This window comes from Rhinichthys klamathensis, unplaced genomic scaffold (assembly GCF_029890125.1).
Source record: "Rhinichthys klamathensis goyatoka isolate OS25496 unplaced genomic scaffold, OSU_Roscu_1.1 h1tg000103l_1, whole genome shotgun sequence".
Classification (NCBI taxonomy): domain Eukaryota; kingdom Metazoa; phylum Chordata; class Actinopteri; order Cypriniformes; family Leuciscidae; genus Rhinichthys; species Rhinichthys klamathensis.
Genome location: NW_026606642.1, coordinates 6,102,201 through 6,119,577, shown reverse-complemented (window position 1 = coordinate 6,119,577; position 17,377 = coordinate 6,102,201). Strand labels below are relative to the sequence as shown.

The 17,377-nt window shown below is 37.4% G+C and overlaps 1 protein-coding gene and 1 long non-coding RNA gene across 2 annotated transcripts in view; one reads left to right on the top strand and one right to left on the bottom strand.

Moving 5' to 3' along the window:
* LOC130087032 (uncharacterized) overlaps positions 1-8,507 on the top strand; it is a 282,385-nt gene extending 273,878 nt beyond the window's left edge. The window contains exons 4-5 of the mRNA XM_056253232.1: positions 6,662-6,786; positions 8,361-8,507. Coding sequence (XP_056109207.1) covers positions 6,662-6,786; positions 8,361-8,507 — 272 coding nt within the window. The remainder of the gene's footprint in view (positions 1-6,661; positions 6,787-8,360) is intronic.
* A 6,189-nt stretch (positions 8,508-14,696) lies between these two features.
* LOC130086940 (uncharacterized) lies at positions 14,697-16,096 on the bottom strand. Its single transcript, XR_008807274.1, has 3 exons — positions 16,066-16,096; positions 15,236-15,376; positions 14,697-14,781 (listed from the first exon to the last, which is right to left on the bottom strand). It is a non-coding gene; the product is annotated as an uncharacterized LOC130086940 (long non-coding RNA).
* Positions 16,097-17,377: the final 1,281 nt, after the last annotated feature.

Sequence of the window (17,377 nt, the reverse complement as noted above, 5' to 3'; positions counted from 1 at the left end):
GACATCCCAAAATATCTGAACCGCATTTCCTCGTCCTTGTCTTTCGGTGGCCGGACAAGCACAGACAATTCACTCTCTGACACCTTCTCTCATGTCTTCCTTTTAGCTTTAGTAATTTTACTAAAAGTATCTGTGTTAACATAAATCAGCTCCAACTACACAACATGATCCGCTCAGTTTCAGTCGCCAAAACTCAAAGTAACCAAAATTCAAAACAGCTGCGAAGAAACTCAACACGTGGAACATGGAAACCCCACCGCCAACTAGGGTTTCGACGGTGTAATTGCAGAGCAACGCAGACAGAATGCAGAAGTATAAATGCGATGTATGATCTACTATGGTGTACACTTGATGCAGAAGTATAAATTGGTCTTTATAACCCGCGATGATAAAGACTTTACTCTCTTTCTTCCGGCAAACACAAAAGGTGGTTGTAGCGAAGGCTACATTCAAGATGATAAGGGCTGGTTACAGGTGTGTGTATAGCAGTGTACCAGGTGTGTAGGTTTTTATTTATTATCAGTTATGCAGATATCTAGCCTGGCATGCTAGGGGGAGTCTAGATTTCTAGGCTAGCAGATATCAGCATCAGGGGGAGGAGTCAGCCTGTACAATTAACAAGTAGTAGAAGTTTGAGGACTGCGTCTGGAGGGCTTAGGTATTAGAGTCAGGGAGGCCTTCTTTGCAGCATCCAGAGGGAATGGATCTCCTTAGCTTAGTTTGAACCTTGGACGAGTGCAGATCAGCATGCCAGGATTAATGAGAATGATACGATGCGTGAGCAGGTGAAGCACATTAGCAGAGAAACCTGAGGTACGGTCAATAAGTCCTGTCTTGATCGGAGTGGGTTTGGTTCATAAGGGGTTTGGTTCAAAATAAATATTTTGACGCTTGCATAATTTTTCTGTATAATCTCCTTAACCTGCTTTTTTACATTTTTCTGCAGGTGCAGAAAATCCCAACAGAAAACCACTAGCAGCAGCAGCAGAGATCAACACTATCAGAGAGACTGAGAATGAGAGTAAAAGAGAGACCGTCATTAGTGTGAGTGAACGCATCAGTCTGATCTACAACAGAAGACAGAGATCAGGTCAGTAAACACACACATATATCATCAGTGCTGCTGGACCTGCACATGTGTGGCAGAGTGTGTTGATGTCCAGATGTGTGGTCTGGTTGCTGATGGGATTGTTCAGCACACAGCTGTAGGTGTTTTTATCCTGATATTCCACCTCCAGAGGTAGAGAGAGACTGATGCTGAGATCACACACACTGATAGAAATATACAGAAATCTAACAAAGTTTTCAAACTTGCCATTTATAGAAACACTGAATGTTTTTGATGTCAGTTTCACTCCACATCTCTCATGTATAAACTCCAGTATGTTCAGTTGTGGTGTGTGTGTGATGGTCAGAGATTTAGTTTGATCGTCCAGCTTCAGTCTTTCTCTGAATCTCCCATCAGGAACACCATCATATGTGGAGAAGATTTGCGTCTTTTTATTTATTTTAGCTATTTGAGACTTCAGCTCCATATTTCCATCACTTATTTCGATATCATCAGTGTATAAAGTAACAGATTCTCCATCACTGACACTGAATCAGCAAACACACCTGATGAACAAACAGATTTTACACAGATTAATGCTTCTGAGAGTTTTGTCTTCGATCCAGAGCACAATGTATGAAGCTACAAAGATGATTACATCATGAAAAGCTGTAATCACCATGATAGTTAACATATGTGAACAATGTAACTGTAATTAAGCCAAAACATTTTTTTTTACGACTTACCAGTCAGATGCAGCACAAACATAACAAAGCAAACCCATGAAACATTTCCTGAAAAGTCTGATCTGATGAAATGATCTGTCGAAAGCACTTGAGCTGTGGTGTGAATCCTCCCACAACAGTTTTACCCACGTAGACTCTTTACAGGCTCTTTACAAATGATTTATAGTTAAATATACATTTTTATTTAGACTTAATAGTCGAACATATTTTTCATTCCATTATTTAACGCAGAACTTTTTCAAAACTCATCAAACAGTTAATACTATCTTCCATCTCACATTGTTGCTTTTCCAGCTCATCTTCTGCAAAACTGCAATCTCTGGCTGCATCAACCTGCGGTTTTCATCAGATGTGGTTTGACCTGAACGATCATCTTGTGTTGTAGGTGAAGAGTTTCTTCCTGTCTTTTTATGAACATCAAAACAGCTTTAAAGTCCAATAAATTACTGTATCCATTTAAAAGTCTAATCTGAGTGAAAAAGTTCAATAATACACCACTTAAACATTGTCCTGGCTGATAGCTATAAGCAGTTAAAGACAGAGCGAGACAATGTTGAAACATTGTGTTAAAATCCAAAGACATTTTCAACAAAAGTACTAAAAAATAGGTTGAAAAAAAAGACATGATTTTAATGGCAATGACAGAATTAATAATAACAAACATGAACGTACACAAATGCTTGGTCCAAACTCTTGCACAGCTTTCCCTGGCTGTCATTTCATCTTCTAAATCAGTTTTCACTGTTCACTGAAGTACCTCTCTCTGTGTTTCTGGTGTTCATCTTTCCTGCTGCAGTTGGCATCTCAGATACTAGTGACAGTAAGTTATTTACAAGGTGTACCAGCTTTCATTGCAGAGTATCAAGTCTTGATGCATCATCAAGTGCTTCATCTCCATACCGGCGAGATGAATCCGATCTTCAAGCAGAAGCAACGGGATGAAATGTTCTGAATGCTACCAATCCACAATCTGACCTGTGATGTAGTTTGAATCATATTTGTTTAGTGTTTGTTTGCTGGCCAGAAGAGAACTGGACACCTGACCAAGGTTGTCTTTTTCCACGACAGTTTGAGCTGAACAACACCCAAAATGCAGAATGTTCCTCTTATCACTGTAAAGTTACTTCGAAACATTATAGAAAGTGTTCTTCTAGACCACTTCTTGGTTGCATACGTTTGAGCATACCTGGTAAAGTGGTTGACTAGCTAAAACCAGTATGTATTGAAAAACACATTTACTTTATTCCAAGTAAAATATTTTCTATCTATAGAAACAAGTTCAAGGGATAAAGCAGTTATTCTTCTTATTGGAGCCCTTTCAAGGGTGTTCACGCTTTTGTCTTTGACTAACAGGACCACAACAGACCAACAACAAACACTTGACTCTGTCATTTACCAGGACCTGTAACATTTGTATTTATTTATTTAGAAGTGATATTAACATAGCCCTGATGTTAAAAACAAGAAATCAAAAGCTTTATTGCAGCCAGAATGTGTAGTTACAAATTCTACAGGTGCTAATAGGATTAGAAAAGATTGTAAATGATGATATTTTTTTCTTCACCTGAGCTTTGCCTTTCTGAGCTACAGGTTAAAATGTCATTAGGCTCAATCGCACTATAAATACAGGTGTACGCATAACTTTGTTTGACAGGCAGTATAACTAATTTAGTTTATCTGAAAAGTAACAGCAGTCTGTCATTCTCTCTGCCATGTCTGTGTCAGAGAAAGCCTATATTGGACATTTTTCACATTTCCAGGGTTCTCACGTCTTCATTTTAAGGTAAACTTCTATAGCAGTGAATGGGAGCCAAAAAAAATAAATTCTGAGTTTGCATTTTTCTTTAGCGAAAGATTGATTACAGCAGTTAAAAGAGAGAAAGATACACGGTCAAATTAGCCCTCACCCTCTCAGGCGTTGTATGCAAAACTCCCTCGCAACAGCCTTGGCTTTTTTTAATTTAATTTCAAGAAGTTAATTTAAGTTTAAGTTAATTTAGCAAAAAGTATAACAAATGCATATAGCATTTAAAAAAAAATTAAAATATTGAAACCTTTTAGATATGTGATACTGATAACTGTGGGAACACATCATTATAGTCTGTATATAAATCTGTCCATTATGTTTAAATTCAATATTAATAATAATTGTTCTCCTCGGTTGGATATTACATGTTTTACTTTATCCCCTGATTCCACAGACGTGGCTTAAGCTAGTCCCAGACTAAACTGCATGTTTGAGCTGTCTTAACTGAAAATAACTTGCACTGACATCTTAAAATATATCTGTGCCATTGTCTCAAGGTGCACACCAGTAATTTTTATAAAAGCTGTTTGAATATCCTAGTTTAACTATAAGGCCTAATCCTGGCTTAATCTTAGTCTGTGAAACTGGGCCTAAATGTAATGTATGAATTTTATTTCCACTGTTCTCTGTTCTCACATTACTGTTACATGACATGTAGTCTAAAAATCCCTTCTTCTTTTTTCTGGCCTTGTTATATTATTAAAATAATAAACAATGATTTAAAACTTAACAGCAGTCTTCAAAATTCTTTAAGGGTAATAAACTCGAGACTGGGGTCAGGAATAATTCACTAGATACTCGTTCTATTGTCTGACAAAAACCGTAGGAAATTAAAACAGCTTTATTGGACATTCGGCTATATTATATTAAAATACAGTATGTGAGCATGAATTTAGAAAGAAAACAGTAGGTAGGCAGAACGCAAATACGACGCGATGACATCATGACTTTGCTAATTTACGTATGACGTCATCTAACGACTTATAGGGAAGGCGTCAGCTACTTTTCTTTGAAAATAGTTGGCAACACTGTAGAGCTAGCCTATGCATATTAGCGAATGACGTCCACTTACTTTCACTTTCGAATTCGGCCATTAAAACAGAACAACAACACTAATGAATAAGATCAGAAAATGAAGCTTTTCTTTAACGTACTCTCAGTGATTTTGTTTTTACTCGACCACAGTAAGACCTTTTTTTTTGTTAACGTCTATTTCCGCATCTTTGGCACTAGTGATTGCTGGATAGGCTTAGGCCTATTGTTGACAGGAAATAGTTAGGCTGAAAAGAGAACCTAACTGACTTAAATCGATGGTCGGTGAAACACTTTTTAACGATAAAAACAACGCTAACGCAGTTGAAACGAGATCAGATCGGCTGCGCGATGTGTCGTTTTAAAAAAAATAAACATTAACATTTTTCATGTAGCTTGGATATAATGCGAGTCGCTTTGGTTAAAAGCTTCTGCCAAATTCTTAAAATTTAAACAAAAATGTTGCCTTACACTATTCACGTGGGTTGTTTCGGACTAAATATATTTATAAAATGTAGAAAATACCGCACTGTTTTATCTGAGTGTTAATGTATTAGCCTATAACTAACATGAACTAACCATGAGCAATCCATTTGTTACTGTATTTGTTAACGTCAGTTAATAAAAATTAGTTAGTTAGTTCACATTGCATTAACTAATTTTAACAATATTTTATTGAGTCTATGAAAATGTTTGATTAATTGCATTCGCAATTACTCTGTGCCGGGGTGTAAATGTGAATCAGGATGTGGATTGTGGGATGTGTCTTAAGATGTATTTTTGCATGTTTGTTTGCATGTTTAAAATGATGAATCCAGATTTTTTTTTTTTTTAATCACATTTATGATCTGTAGAAAAAAATCACTGCACTATTGTATGTTTTGCTCAGGTGTGTCTGGTGTTGCATCAGATGCAGTGTCAGCGATGGAGGGAGATTCAGTCACTCTAAACACTGGTGTTCAAACAAACCAACAAGAATATATTAAATGGTATTTTAGCAACATTCGCATTGCACAAATCAGTGGAGATCTGAGTAAAGCCTGTACAGATGTTCAGTGTAATGAAGGCACTGAGAGATTCAGAGACAGACTGAAGCTGGATCATCAGACTGGATCTCTGACCATCACAAACACCACAAACACAGACTCTGGAGAATATAAACTAAAGGTCTTCAGCAGCAGGAACAGTGAAAAGATCTACATTGTTTCCGTCACTGGTGAGTCATTTAATGAGTGTTTAAATGCAGTTTATATTTTATAAGTTATATGTTTAAAACACATGTTAATACAAGATCCTCCAACATCTGTTGTTTTGTGTTTCAGATGTTTCTGCTGCTGAACTATATAAAGTGAAGGAGGGAGAATCTGTCACTTTAGATTCTGATTTTATAAAACACACAAATGATTTGATCACTTGGTATTTAAATGACATTGTCATCGCTGAAATCACTGGAGATCAGAGTAAGATCTGTACAGATGTTCAGTGTAAAGAGAGATTCAGAGACAGACTGAAGCTGGATATTCAGACTGGATCTCTGACCATCACACACACCAGAAACACAGACTCTGGAGAATATAAACTACAGATCATCAACAACAGCAGCTTCAGCATCAGCAGAGTGAAGAGATTCAGTGTTTCTGTCATTGGTGAGTATAATTGTCATTCAGTGTATTTTTCTTTGAGGAATCTGAAAATCATTTCAATATTTTAAATCTACCCAATAAGTGTTGGGTTTTGGACTGTTTAAAAAAGTAAGTTTTGAGTCAGTGACACTGGCTAATGTTATTAACATGCAAAATGCATAATATCAGCCAGTTTTCCTGTGAGTGCTGCTGCTTCTAGTTTAGCTCAAAGTGCTGATGCTTTTCAACTGTTTGAACAAAAGTCGCATTTATCAGTTAAAACAATGTCATACTCCTGATGACAGAAGTAGAAAGGTGTAATTATTAGTGAAAGATATTGGTAAATATTGGATGTGTTATAAATCACTTTCTAGTAACAATGTCTGTTTTTCTGTAAATGTTCCAGATTCAGGTCTGTCTCCAGGAGCTGTAGCAGGAATAGTTGTTGCTGTTGTTCTGCTGGTGTGTGCTGCTGCTATTGCTGTGGTTTACTGTCGCCACAACAAGAGCCATGCAGAAGTACCACAGAGTGTAAGTATTGCAGATATGAGATTTACTGTGCACAAAAACCTTTTAAATAACAGTGGTGTGAATACATATAACAAACATAGCGATACACAAATACATTACACTGCTGTTCAAAAGTTTGGGATTGGTAAGTTTTTGAAAAAAAGTCTCTTATGCTCACCAAGACTGCATTTAAAAATACATCAACATCAACAAACAAAACAAAAAACACTAATGTTAAATATTATGACAATTTAAAATAACTTTAATATATATACTTTGAATATATTTTAAAATGTAATTTATTTCTGTGATTTTTATTTTATTTTATTGTTTACATGTATAACAGCAAATACATACAGTTACAACTCAAAACATAGTTAAACAACAATAATAGAATTATAAACAGTAGACAAAAAGCCAATAAAATAAACAGACACAAAAAAACATTGAGCCAGGGGTATCATATAATTTAAAATAAATAAAATTCAAGAGAGAGAAAGAGAGAAATGCATTGAGTCCCCCTTTTATTGTTTTCATTATAAAAAAAGCATAAATATTATACTTTGTGCACAACGTAACCGACTTTAAAGCTTTGACATTGCTGGAAGAAGAGATAGTACCTTAAAGGGGTCATATAATGGTACATGCACTTTTACAAGTTGATTGTACTGAAATGTGTGTTGGCAGTGCCTGTACATTATATGTTTTCCCATCTCAAATTGAGCCGTTCGATTTTGTGACGTCACACGGTCAGACGCCCCTCCCATGATTGTTGATTGACAGCAGCGTTTCAACACAGACCCGCCCTGAGCAATGATTTATCATCATAGTTCGTCATTGTTGATACACTGGAGCAGAATGGCGTCTAAGCGATTGTGGTGTTCTGTTCTTTGGTGTAATAACGAACATAGTCATTTTAATGTTCCTAAATCCGAACCGCTGAAGACACAGTGGCTGAGTTTGTTTTCGAAGGGAATATTCCCCACGAGCAACGTCAATACTTTCGTGTTTGCGCAAATCATTTCTCACCAGACAGCTTTATAAACGAGGGTCAGTATAAAGCTGGTTTTGCTAAGAAGCTGCTCCTGAAAAAAGAATCGGTACCAACTATTCGTGTCCCTGCTGCACCTCCAGAAGAAGTGAGTGTAAAGTTTTATTAACCTTTATATTAATCTTTGCAAATCGCTTGCACGCTTCACAATGAATGCGTCTAAGGTTTACACTCAGGGTACATTACGGCATGTTTTCTATGTACCTCGTTCTCAATATAATTCATAATTACATGAACAACGCGTTATGGTTATTGTGTTATTACAAACTGTGTACACATAGCGTTCGTATTTCACTACTCTACCCTGCCAGTACGTTACATACAAAGATAGATCAAAGTGACATTACGTTAACCAACCATTCAGAAACCTGTTCGAGCCTTATTTGACCTATGGCTAAGCCACGCCCCCAAACGCGATGAGCCAATCACAGTGCGCATAGCTAACCCAATACACTCGGACATTCTCTGCTTCCACATCCATTGAAATGCATTGCAGTTAGTCAGTTTTCATTCGTTTTTATATGTTTTTTCTTGTCATTTTAAGTTTAAAATGGTCAAACGGTGTGCATGTGGTACATGCAACTCTGACACTCGGTATCCCGAGAGGCTGGGCGACGGTGTGTATTTCTTACCCTTTCCCAAGCCACATCTCAACCGAGATAAGTGTCTGCTCTGGATACAGATGCGGTAGACCACAACACCAACTAAACGTGGATAAATTAAACAAGAATTATACAAGGATGTGTACATCTGTTCTAAGTCAACAACGTATTTGAACGTTATCTTTAACATCTCTAACGTAACGTTATCTTTAACATCTCTAACGTAACGTTAGGCTAACGTTAGCCTAACATTAGAAAATGTTGACGTTAGCTTCTAGCTGCGTTGTACATCATGTCACTTAGCTTCATTAACGTATCTGTAAATAACCGAGATAACAAATGTTAGCAATGTTGTGCTGAAAGATTAATGTAAATACTGCAGTGCATGCAGGGCCGGCTTTGCCGACAGGCGACACAGGCGGGCGCCATCTGCTGGACGGGGCGCAAAATTGCAGAATTAAAAAAAAAAAATTAATTAAAAGTATGTATCGTATTATGAAAGCTGCGCACACGCTGTACACTTTTACTGTGCACTGTCCACACACTGCATGTTTTTGTCCATTTCTTTTACTAGATTATACAATCCTAAAAAATGACTGAGTCACTCTGACAGGCAGCTGTCAAACTCACGCGCGTTGCTCAGCAACCGGGAGTGGCGCGAAAACATCTGACAGATGGTTTTAGCGCTTCAAATGCGCTTTAAACGCCCCTTGGCGGTTGTAGGCTATAAATGATCATATATTATATAATCTTTTATTATGAAAAGAACACCCAAGCCATCCGGATCGGCTTTCCGAAAACGAAGGAAGTAGGAGGAAGAAAAACGGGCCCAAAGCAGAGGACTAAATCATCAAGCTCACAGCCAGTGGTTAAATTGGGCCGGGGCTCTCCGGGGCCGGCACATAAGCCTGCCAGTGGCGCAAAAAGTGGGTATACCGGTATGTGTAGCGGAGTAGGCGCCCTCATAAGATTTATGAGGAGTAGGCGCCCTCAAAAACATGGATAAAGCAAAAAAGTGGCCGGGGGCTAAAATAGAAATAGCCCATTTGTTTTGTTTTGTTTTGTTTTGCTTAATCGGCGGCGCTGGGTTAGTGCTGGTGTAATGCATTGGTAAAAAAAAAGTCAGCGCAAAAATCAATCTCGCCTAGGGCAACCAAAGGGCTAGAGCCGGCCCTGAGTGCATGAACAATGCTGATCCTCTATCTTGTTGTCTGAGATGGTGATGGCAACGAGATGCGGTCTATCATATAACCCTATAACCCACATATAACCCTATAACTATCATATAACCCTCTAATAAATAGTTGCCTGGAGCTGAAGCTTTTCATCGAGCTTCTCAACAGTAAATTTATTAATATAACCCTCTAATAAATAGTTAAGGCCCTTTTGGTGACTTCAAAATGATATATAATCTTTCTGTCTCCAAAAATCATCAATTGCCTCCTGTGAAATGTCTCCTACTGTGACAGCTGCTGTAGCGCCTGTCACCGAATGTTGACTGTTTGTCCGAGTGAGTGGAGGGGGCGTGGCTTAGCCATAGGTCAATTGTCGAACTTCTTTCCGGCCGTCATCTTATTCCGGGTCCGACTCCATTTCAAACTGATAGAGTTGTAAAGATATGAGTAGAAGTTTGCACAAAATGTGTCGATTGATTAGAAATAACCGTACCGTTTAAATTTGAAGAGTTAATAGTTACATTTCTAGAATTATTATTCTATTATTATTACTATTATTCTATTAATTATTCTGAAGAAATATGCTTTACTTTGCTCTCCTTGCTCTAGCCATCTTCATCTAGAGCGAATAAAAGTGTCAGTACAGTAGACACCGAGTCTAACTGAGTTTGAGATCAGTAAATTCTGCCAATTCAGCTTCACACAAACCATCCTGCGTTTTACCAGAGAGAGAGAGAGAGACATTATTTTGGAAATGACAGTCTTACGAAGACTGATTTTATCAGTTTAATGCATCCTTGCTGGATAAAAGTATTGATTTATTATACATCTTTGATCATAGGAATAAATTACATTTTAAAATATTTTCCTACAGAAAACAGTTATTTTATATTGTAATAATATTTCACAATATTACAGTTTGTTTGTTGTATTTTTAATCAAATAAATGCAGCCTTGGTGAGCATAAGAGACATTAATCCAAAACTTTTGAATGGCTATCTATCTATCTATCTATCTATCTATCTATCTATCTATCTATCTATCTATCTATCTATCTATCTATCTATCTATCTATCTATCTATCTATCTATCTATCTATACAACATACATACTGATCTTACATCACAGACACTGTAGTTTATTGCTTTGTTCACATATGATGTCCTCATGCTCCTGGCATCTTTACAAAGCTTTTTTTTTCTTTCTTTTTTTTTACAAAATTATCTTTAATATATAGTATCCTGAAAAAGGGATATTTATGGTTTTACCGAGTTTTTTGTTGTTGTGTTTGTGTGTTCGTGTAACTGAAACATCAATCCTCCTCATTACTTTTACCTTTTGTGAATTTGTATTTTCTTACAGGAGAATGATGACTTGTGAAAGCTCGCCACACATCTCGAAACACATTCCTCTGAGGAAGAAGACGTCCTTGAATCAGACTCAGGCCGAGGCTGCCAGGAAAACAATGTTATATAATGAAGTATAATGTTGATATTATGATTGAAGTGGACACTGAAGAGAATTAGGACATGATGAAGAGAAACGGGTCAGGTGAAACTCTAATTTTGTTGCTGTTACTGGAAAAGTCACTATATTGCTAATGTTTATGGTTTAACCAGTAGCACTAACCCTGGTGGCCTGTTGCATGAGACTAGTTGAACAAACTCTGGGTTTTCAAAATAATGAAAAGTTCTTGATTTATTGTTTGTCCCTCGAGAATGTTACAGCGTCATTTCTCCGTGTGTATATAGATATTTACTATAATAACTACAAATGGACTGTTTTAAAGTTCCCATGTAGTCCATAATTGTATCTCTTAAAACTCATCTTTCATCACCAAAATGACATTTAAAAGCCTCCACTCACTCACTCACTCACTCACTCACTCACTCACTCACTCAGCTCAGAGATTCACTCGTTGACGATCACACACGTTGATCTGATTGGTTAGGTAGTTTGTGATGTCAGAAACATCAGTGATTTCAAACCATGTTTTTGAGTCTTTGGTTCACCGCAGTTTAAGGAGAAAATACTCAGCAATGCTGTCGACTAATGAAAACACAACATAGACAAACAACAAAAAACATTAAAATCTGGATTTTACCTGGTCAAAAACAGCTCTGTTTTCACCACGCCGTTTCAGTGCATATGACTTTAAATTATATTTTAAAGTCTACACTTGCTTCCCTGGCCTAGGAGGCCACGCCTACCGGTAACAGAGCGCAGTAGTTAAACAACAAGTCTAGGCTACTAGTGAGTCTCTGTGATGAGTCTGCCCAGGATTTCGAGATCGCCCAACATGTCCGGGATTCGGCTTTTGCGTTCTACAGTCGCCATTCATCATGTTTACTGTGGCGAGCAGGATGAGTGAGGGCCGCGGGAGGACGGCGCGAGGCCGGTGGCGTGATTACCGATGAGTGACACCTGTGAGACGCATGGGCCTCGTATCTCTCACGGAGGAGCGGGAGTTTTCTTAGCAATGTTAAAACGCACATCAACCGATCACTTGTTTAGCGTTCATGTAAACACTACATTCAGATTCACCAATCGGAATGAATTCAGTTAGATTGAAACAAAAGGTGTGCATGTAAACAATGAATGGTGACTGCAGAAAGCAAAAGCTGAATCCCGGACATCGACGGCCGGACATGTCCGGGAAAAAGAGGATGGTAACCCCTACTACTCAGCTTTCTCCACAGAACAAGAGCCTGTTAGCTTAGCTTCCAAAAAAGATGGCCGACACTGTGTGTACATTCTGTGTGAGTGAGATCCCACCCTCTATGGGCGGGTTGAGAACATGCGGGACAGCCCCTACTACTGGCTGTAGTCTTTAGCCTCTGGCCAAAAAATCCTCCGATGACGCAAAATGACGATTTTTGCGTCATCGGAGGATTTTTTTCCAGACAAAAAATACATAAATCTCTCGTCTCAGGGGGATATGAGGGTGGAAAGCATGGTAATTCAAAAATACTACAGGTTTTCTACTAATACAAAGCTTAAAGGTACAATACCTAAGATTTTATGCCGCTAGAGGGCGCTACATTCAAAACAACAACAACGGCTTTGCTTGATGACGACGTGAAGGAGCGTGGAATGATGGGAACTGTTGTTTTCAAGTCCACCGTGGATAAATCAGTCAGGCCCTGTCCCAAATGGCACACTTCATATGCACTTTCGGTCTTGTGGACTTACAATGGCTGCCGCGTGCGCGTGTCTGTTAAGTCCGTGAGACCGTAGTGTGTCCCATTTGTCATTTTTAGATCTCAGAAGGGTGCTCGCGAGCGCCCCCTCTGCGGTCGATTTGCGCCCTTGATGCGCACTTTTGCCGAGCCCGCGCTGATGCGGACTCCACAGCAGACTTCTTCCCGACATTCAAAGCGGCGTTACGTTGCGAAAGTGCGGACTCAGAGGAAGACCGCGAGTGCTTAGGGTTCCATTTGGGACAGGGCATCAGACGGGAACTGAAAACAACTTCCGCATTTGTCCAGGACTCCACGCAGTACGAGCGGAAACCGAGGGTAACGCGGATATGACGCGATTGACTGCACTGAAAACCCTAATAAGTTGATTGTACTCAATTGATTTGAGTAAACTCGTTCCCTCAATTTAATTGAGTAATGGGGTTTCCCAAAACGTGCTTATTTAAGTTTACTTAACTTGGTGCTTATGTAGACTTGACTTAAATTGTTTAGTTCACCAAACTTGACGATTATTGAATGTACTTAAACAATAAAGTTCATTTAACTTAGTGTTAATTTCAAGTGTACTTGTATATTTAAGTAAACTCAACATGAAAATTTAACTGAAATTAGAATTTAATTCTAAATTTAAAAGTTATTATTTTTGACAGTAAGCTTTGTGCACACTGCACTTTAATAAAACAATGAACAACATATTGATCCTTTGAGTCTTTATTGACCAAAATGTGAAATGGAAATGAGTCACACCATGTACATAACTCTAAAGGTGGCAACAATGTCCAACATTAAGTAGTGCACTACATCAATTGTACAACTCTGATCACTTAAACATTACACTGTCTCACATTGTGTTAATGTACTGAACATGTAAACGTAATGTATACATTCTTTTTAAATTTAAACATTTGGATGAAATCAAACGTTGGATGGATGAAATCAAACATGTTGGCAAGTGATTTTGGGTAATTCAGTTCTAGAGCGTAGATCAGACCGAAGAGGAGACACATAGCCTGTGGGAGGTCCTGCATTTATTCCATCACCACTTGACCTTCAAGTATTATTCCAATCGTAGAAGTTAAATGCAAGGAATTGGGGGGCTGGAGTTCAGTGTCCTCAAATAAGATGCCCACTGGCACATCAAGGATGGAGTTGCGATGATCAGACACCTAGTGAAAAAACAGGCAAAAATAGAGTATTGCGATCAGGAATCAAATGTTTATCAATACATGTTTATCAGAACGTGCACTAGATTTATTAAAAACACAAAGCACTAACCCTAATCCCAATTTATATGGACAAGTATGCATTTGACTTTATGAAAATTCCAGCAAAGACAATACTTTTTTATTTATAAGTATGCAGTATAAATGACAATTAATTAATTTGAAGACTTGACCACATTTGTATTTTTAAGGAATAGTTCACCCAAACATGAAAATGCACTCACTCTCAGGCCATTCAATATATAGGAGGAGTTTTTTTATTATTTCATCTGAAAAGAGTTGGAGAACTGTAGCATCACATCACTTGCTCACAAATTGATCCTCTGTAGTGAACGGGTGTTGTAAGTAAGAGTCCAAAGAGGGAACGTGTGGATTATTGTGATGTTTTTATCAGCTGTTTGAACGAGTTTGAGCACCTGTTCGCTAAAGAGGATCAATTTGTGAGCAAGTGATGTAATGCTAAAGTTCTCTAAATCTTTTCAGACGAAGAAACAAACTCATCTTCACCTTGAATAGTTTGAAGGTGAGAATATTTTCTGCAAATTTCCATTTTTGGGTAAACTATTGCTTTAAAATCAACATGATTTTCAAATGCTTGACAAATGCTTAGACTAATGAGAGCACAGGTGGTTCTTATAATGTAAACAGGTTAAGAACAGATGAACTTACTTTTCAACATGACTTGAAGAAAGAGGAGTCATCATCTCCAAGCATGATAGGTAGTCCTCGAATCACAAGGGTTCGGACCTCCGTTGGCTGGGCTGACTTTAGAGGAAAACACGAAATTCCATTACTGCCAGAACAACTAATCAATATATTTGAAGCACTTTTATGAGAATAGGCTATACGATTAAATGCTGACAAAATTAAATGCTTTTAAAGGGATAGTTCCCCCAAAATGAAATTTCTGTCATCATTTAGTCACCCTCAAGTTATTCCAAACCTGTATAAATTTATTTGCTCACCTGAATACAAAGGAAGAATACATTTTGAAGAATGTTTGTAACCAAGCAGTTTTGGGCCACCGTTGACTTCTACATGCTAAAAAGAAATACTAAGAACATCAATTGTACCCAAAATTGTTCAATTACAAACATTCTTCAAAATATCTTCCTTCGTGTTCAGCGTTAACAGAAATGTATGTATACAGGTTTGGAACAACTTGAGGGTGAATAAAAGTTATCCTTTCAGTTATCTTAAATAAGACAAAATTACTAACCTTTATTTGATTTAAAAAGTTAGCCAAGTACCGACCAGGAGTCCCCCTTTTGGCTTTAAAAAGGTCCATGAACCGTGGACTATATCTATCAAGGTTCTCGTAGAATTCCTGCTTTAGGTTTTTGCCAGTAATTCTGTTGAACTCCAAGCAGATCTGGGGGAGACAAGGGCAGGTCACATAATCACATCAGCATGCACTTATAGACATGCTTTAAATAATTAGGAAATAATAAGTAGATTTCTCAATCAATCAGAAATCTATCATGAAAATATTGTGGTGAAACTGACAAAGTTTGCCCGGGAAAAATAACCCACATGGTCTAAGCAGTAGCTAGCTGCCATGTTCTTTCTTGCACAGAAAAAAAGATGATCAAATATGTATGTATCTCACAGGTAAAAATAAGAAATAAGCTGTTGACATTTCAATAAATATACCATCACAAAATCATGAAGAAAATATCGTTAATTACTGTCGAGGTTGTCAAAGTTTGACCAGAAAAAAAAAAACATTACTAACGTTAGCTGCCATGTTCTTTTGGCGAGAAATACACGATTACACAATGATTAAGTTTATATTTTACTAATTAGTACTATTACTAATAAAATAAAGAATCGTTTGATATCGCAGTTATCATATCATCACAAAACCATCAATAAAATAACGTTAATTAGTGGCTAACGTTATGTTGGAAAAGTTTGACCAGGAAATATTGTAATTAACGTTATGGCTGCGTTCTCTTTTATTATAGAACCGTGCAAGGATTCAAATAAACATATTTAAGTTTTAAAAAGTCACACAAAATAACTTTATATCTTAATAATTGTACTTACCGAGAATGGTACACAAAGAAAAACTCCCGTCTTGAAATTAGCACAGGTGGTTTCAGCAACAGTCAACAGACCGACGATGCGAAAATCAGCAATTTTGTAATCCACCAATCAGTGCATTAGTTCTCTTGTTGCCAGGCAGAACTGCTCGCGTGGCCAATCGCATCAAAGGAAGACCAGAGAGACATTTTAATTAAACCGATTTGAAATGAATTTGATTTAACGTTCGCTGTATTTGTTATTTTGTATATTTTTTAATGAGACTTGGGAGGTGGCTGTGAGGAACTCTTTCATGCATTTTGGCACACAGTGTGGCATATGTGCACCTACAAATGAGCTTGTATTAAAAGGCTACTGAGTGAAAACCCTCAGTATTACAAAAACACTTCTATATGGGTATTAAAGTTTATTTATCAAGTTTAAAGTATCAGGTTTTAAAAATAAAAATCAGTTTATTTCCATTACGATCAATAATTGTAATATAATGAAAGCCATTTGTTTTCTGGTAAAATAAGAATGACACCTTGCACTTGAAGAAAGCATGTATGAATGTATTAATTCCACAGTCAAGAAAACAACCTTTGTGAAAATGACCTTTTGTAAGGATTAATCATGATTTTGAGCTCACAGCACTTGAAATCTTAAGTTTATGTATTTTGAAGGTAAATAAGTTATTTGAACTTATATTTTTGAGTGACAGAGCCAAAATGCAAAATTTTAAGTAATGTTTAGTCAAGTACACTTGATTGTTTAAGTAAAGACAACATTAGGGTTTACAGTGTGGCGACTCCCAGCTCACCCCTGCTCACACGCCCCGTTTCCTTGGTTAAAATCTCAATTTTCTCGCGATTTAAACATTGTTTGAAACATTTGGAATATTGTAAGTTATCACCTTAACTAAATATATAACACTGGCCTTGTGATTTTGAGATAATTGAATGCAAAAATCTTAGGTATTGAACCTTTAATGCTAAATCCTGAAGTATCCCTTTTAAGTGCTCCCAAGTGCTATTCCGCGATACATTATAGTTATCCATTTTACACGCTTAGAAAAGTGCCACGTTTTATTTTGTGTCACCATACTTGGTCGTGTAACTACTCGTGTAACTGTATTTAAATAGGGAAAACGTGGAGGTGTTTGGTCGCTTCTCTGTTTGGCCCGTAATGAATGAACTGGGCTAAGCTAAGTGCTAACAATTGCCGCGCACCCGAGCGATTGAGTGCACGCACTGAGACGAGAGAGGTATGTATCAACTTGTCTTAGTTAAGGGATAGTTTAATATGAAAAATGGTGGAGTCTTCCTTTAAGTCTTCA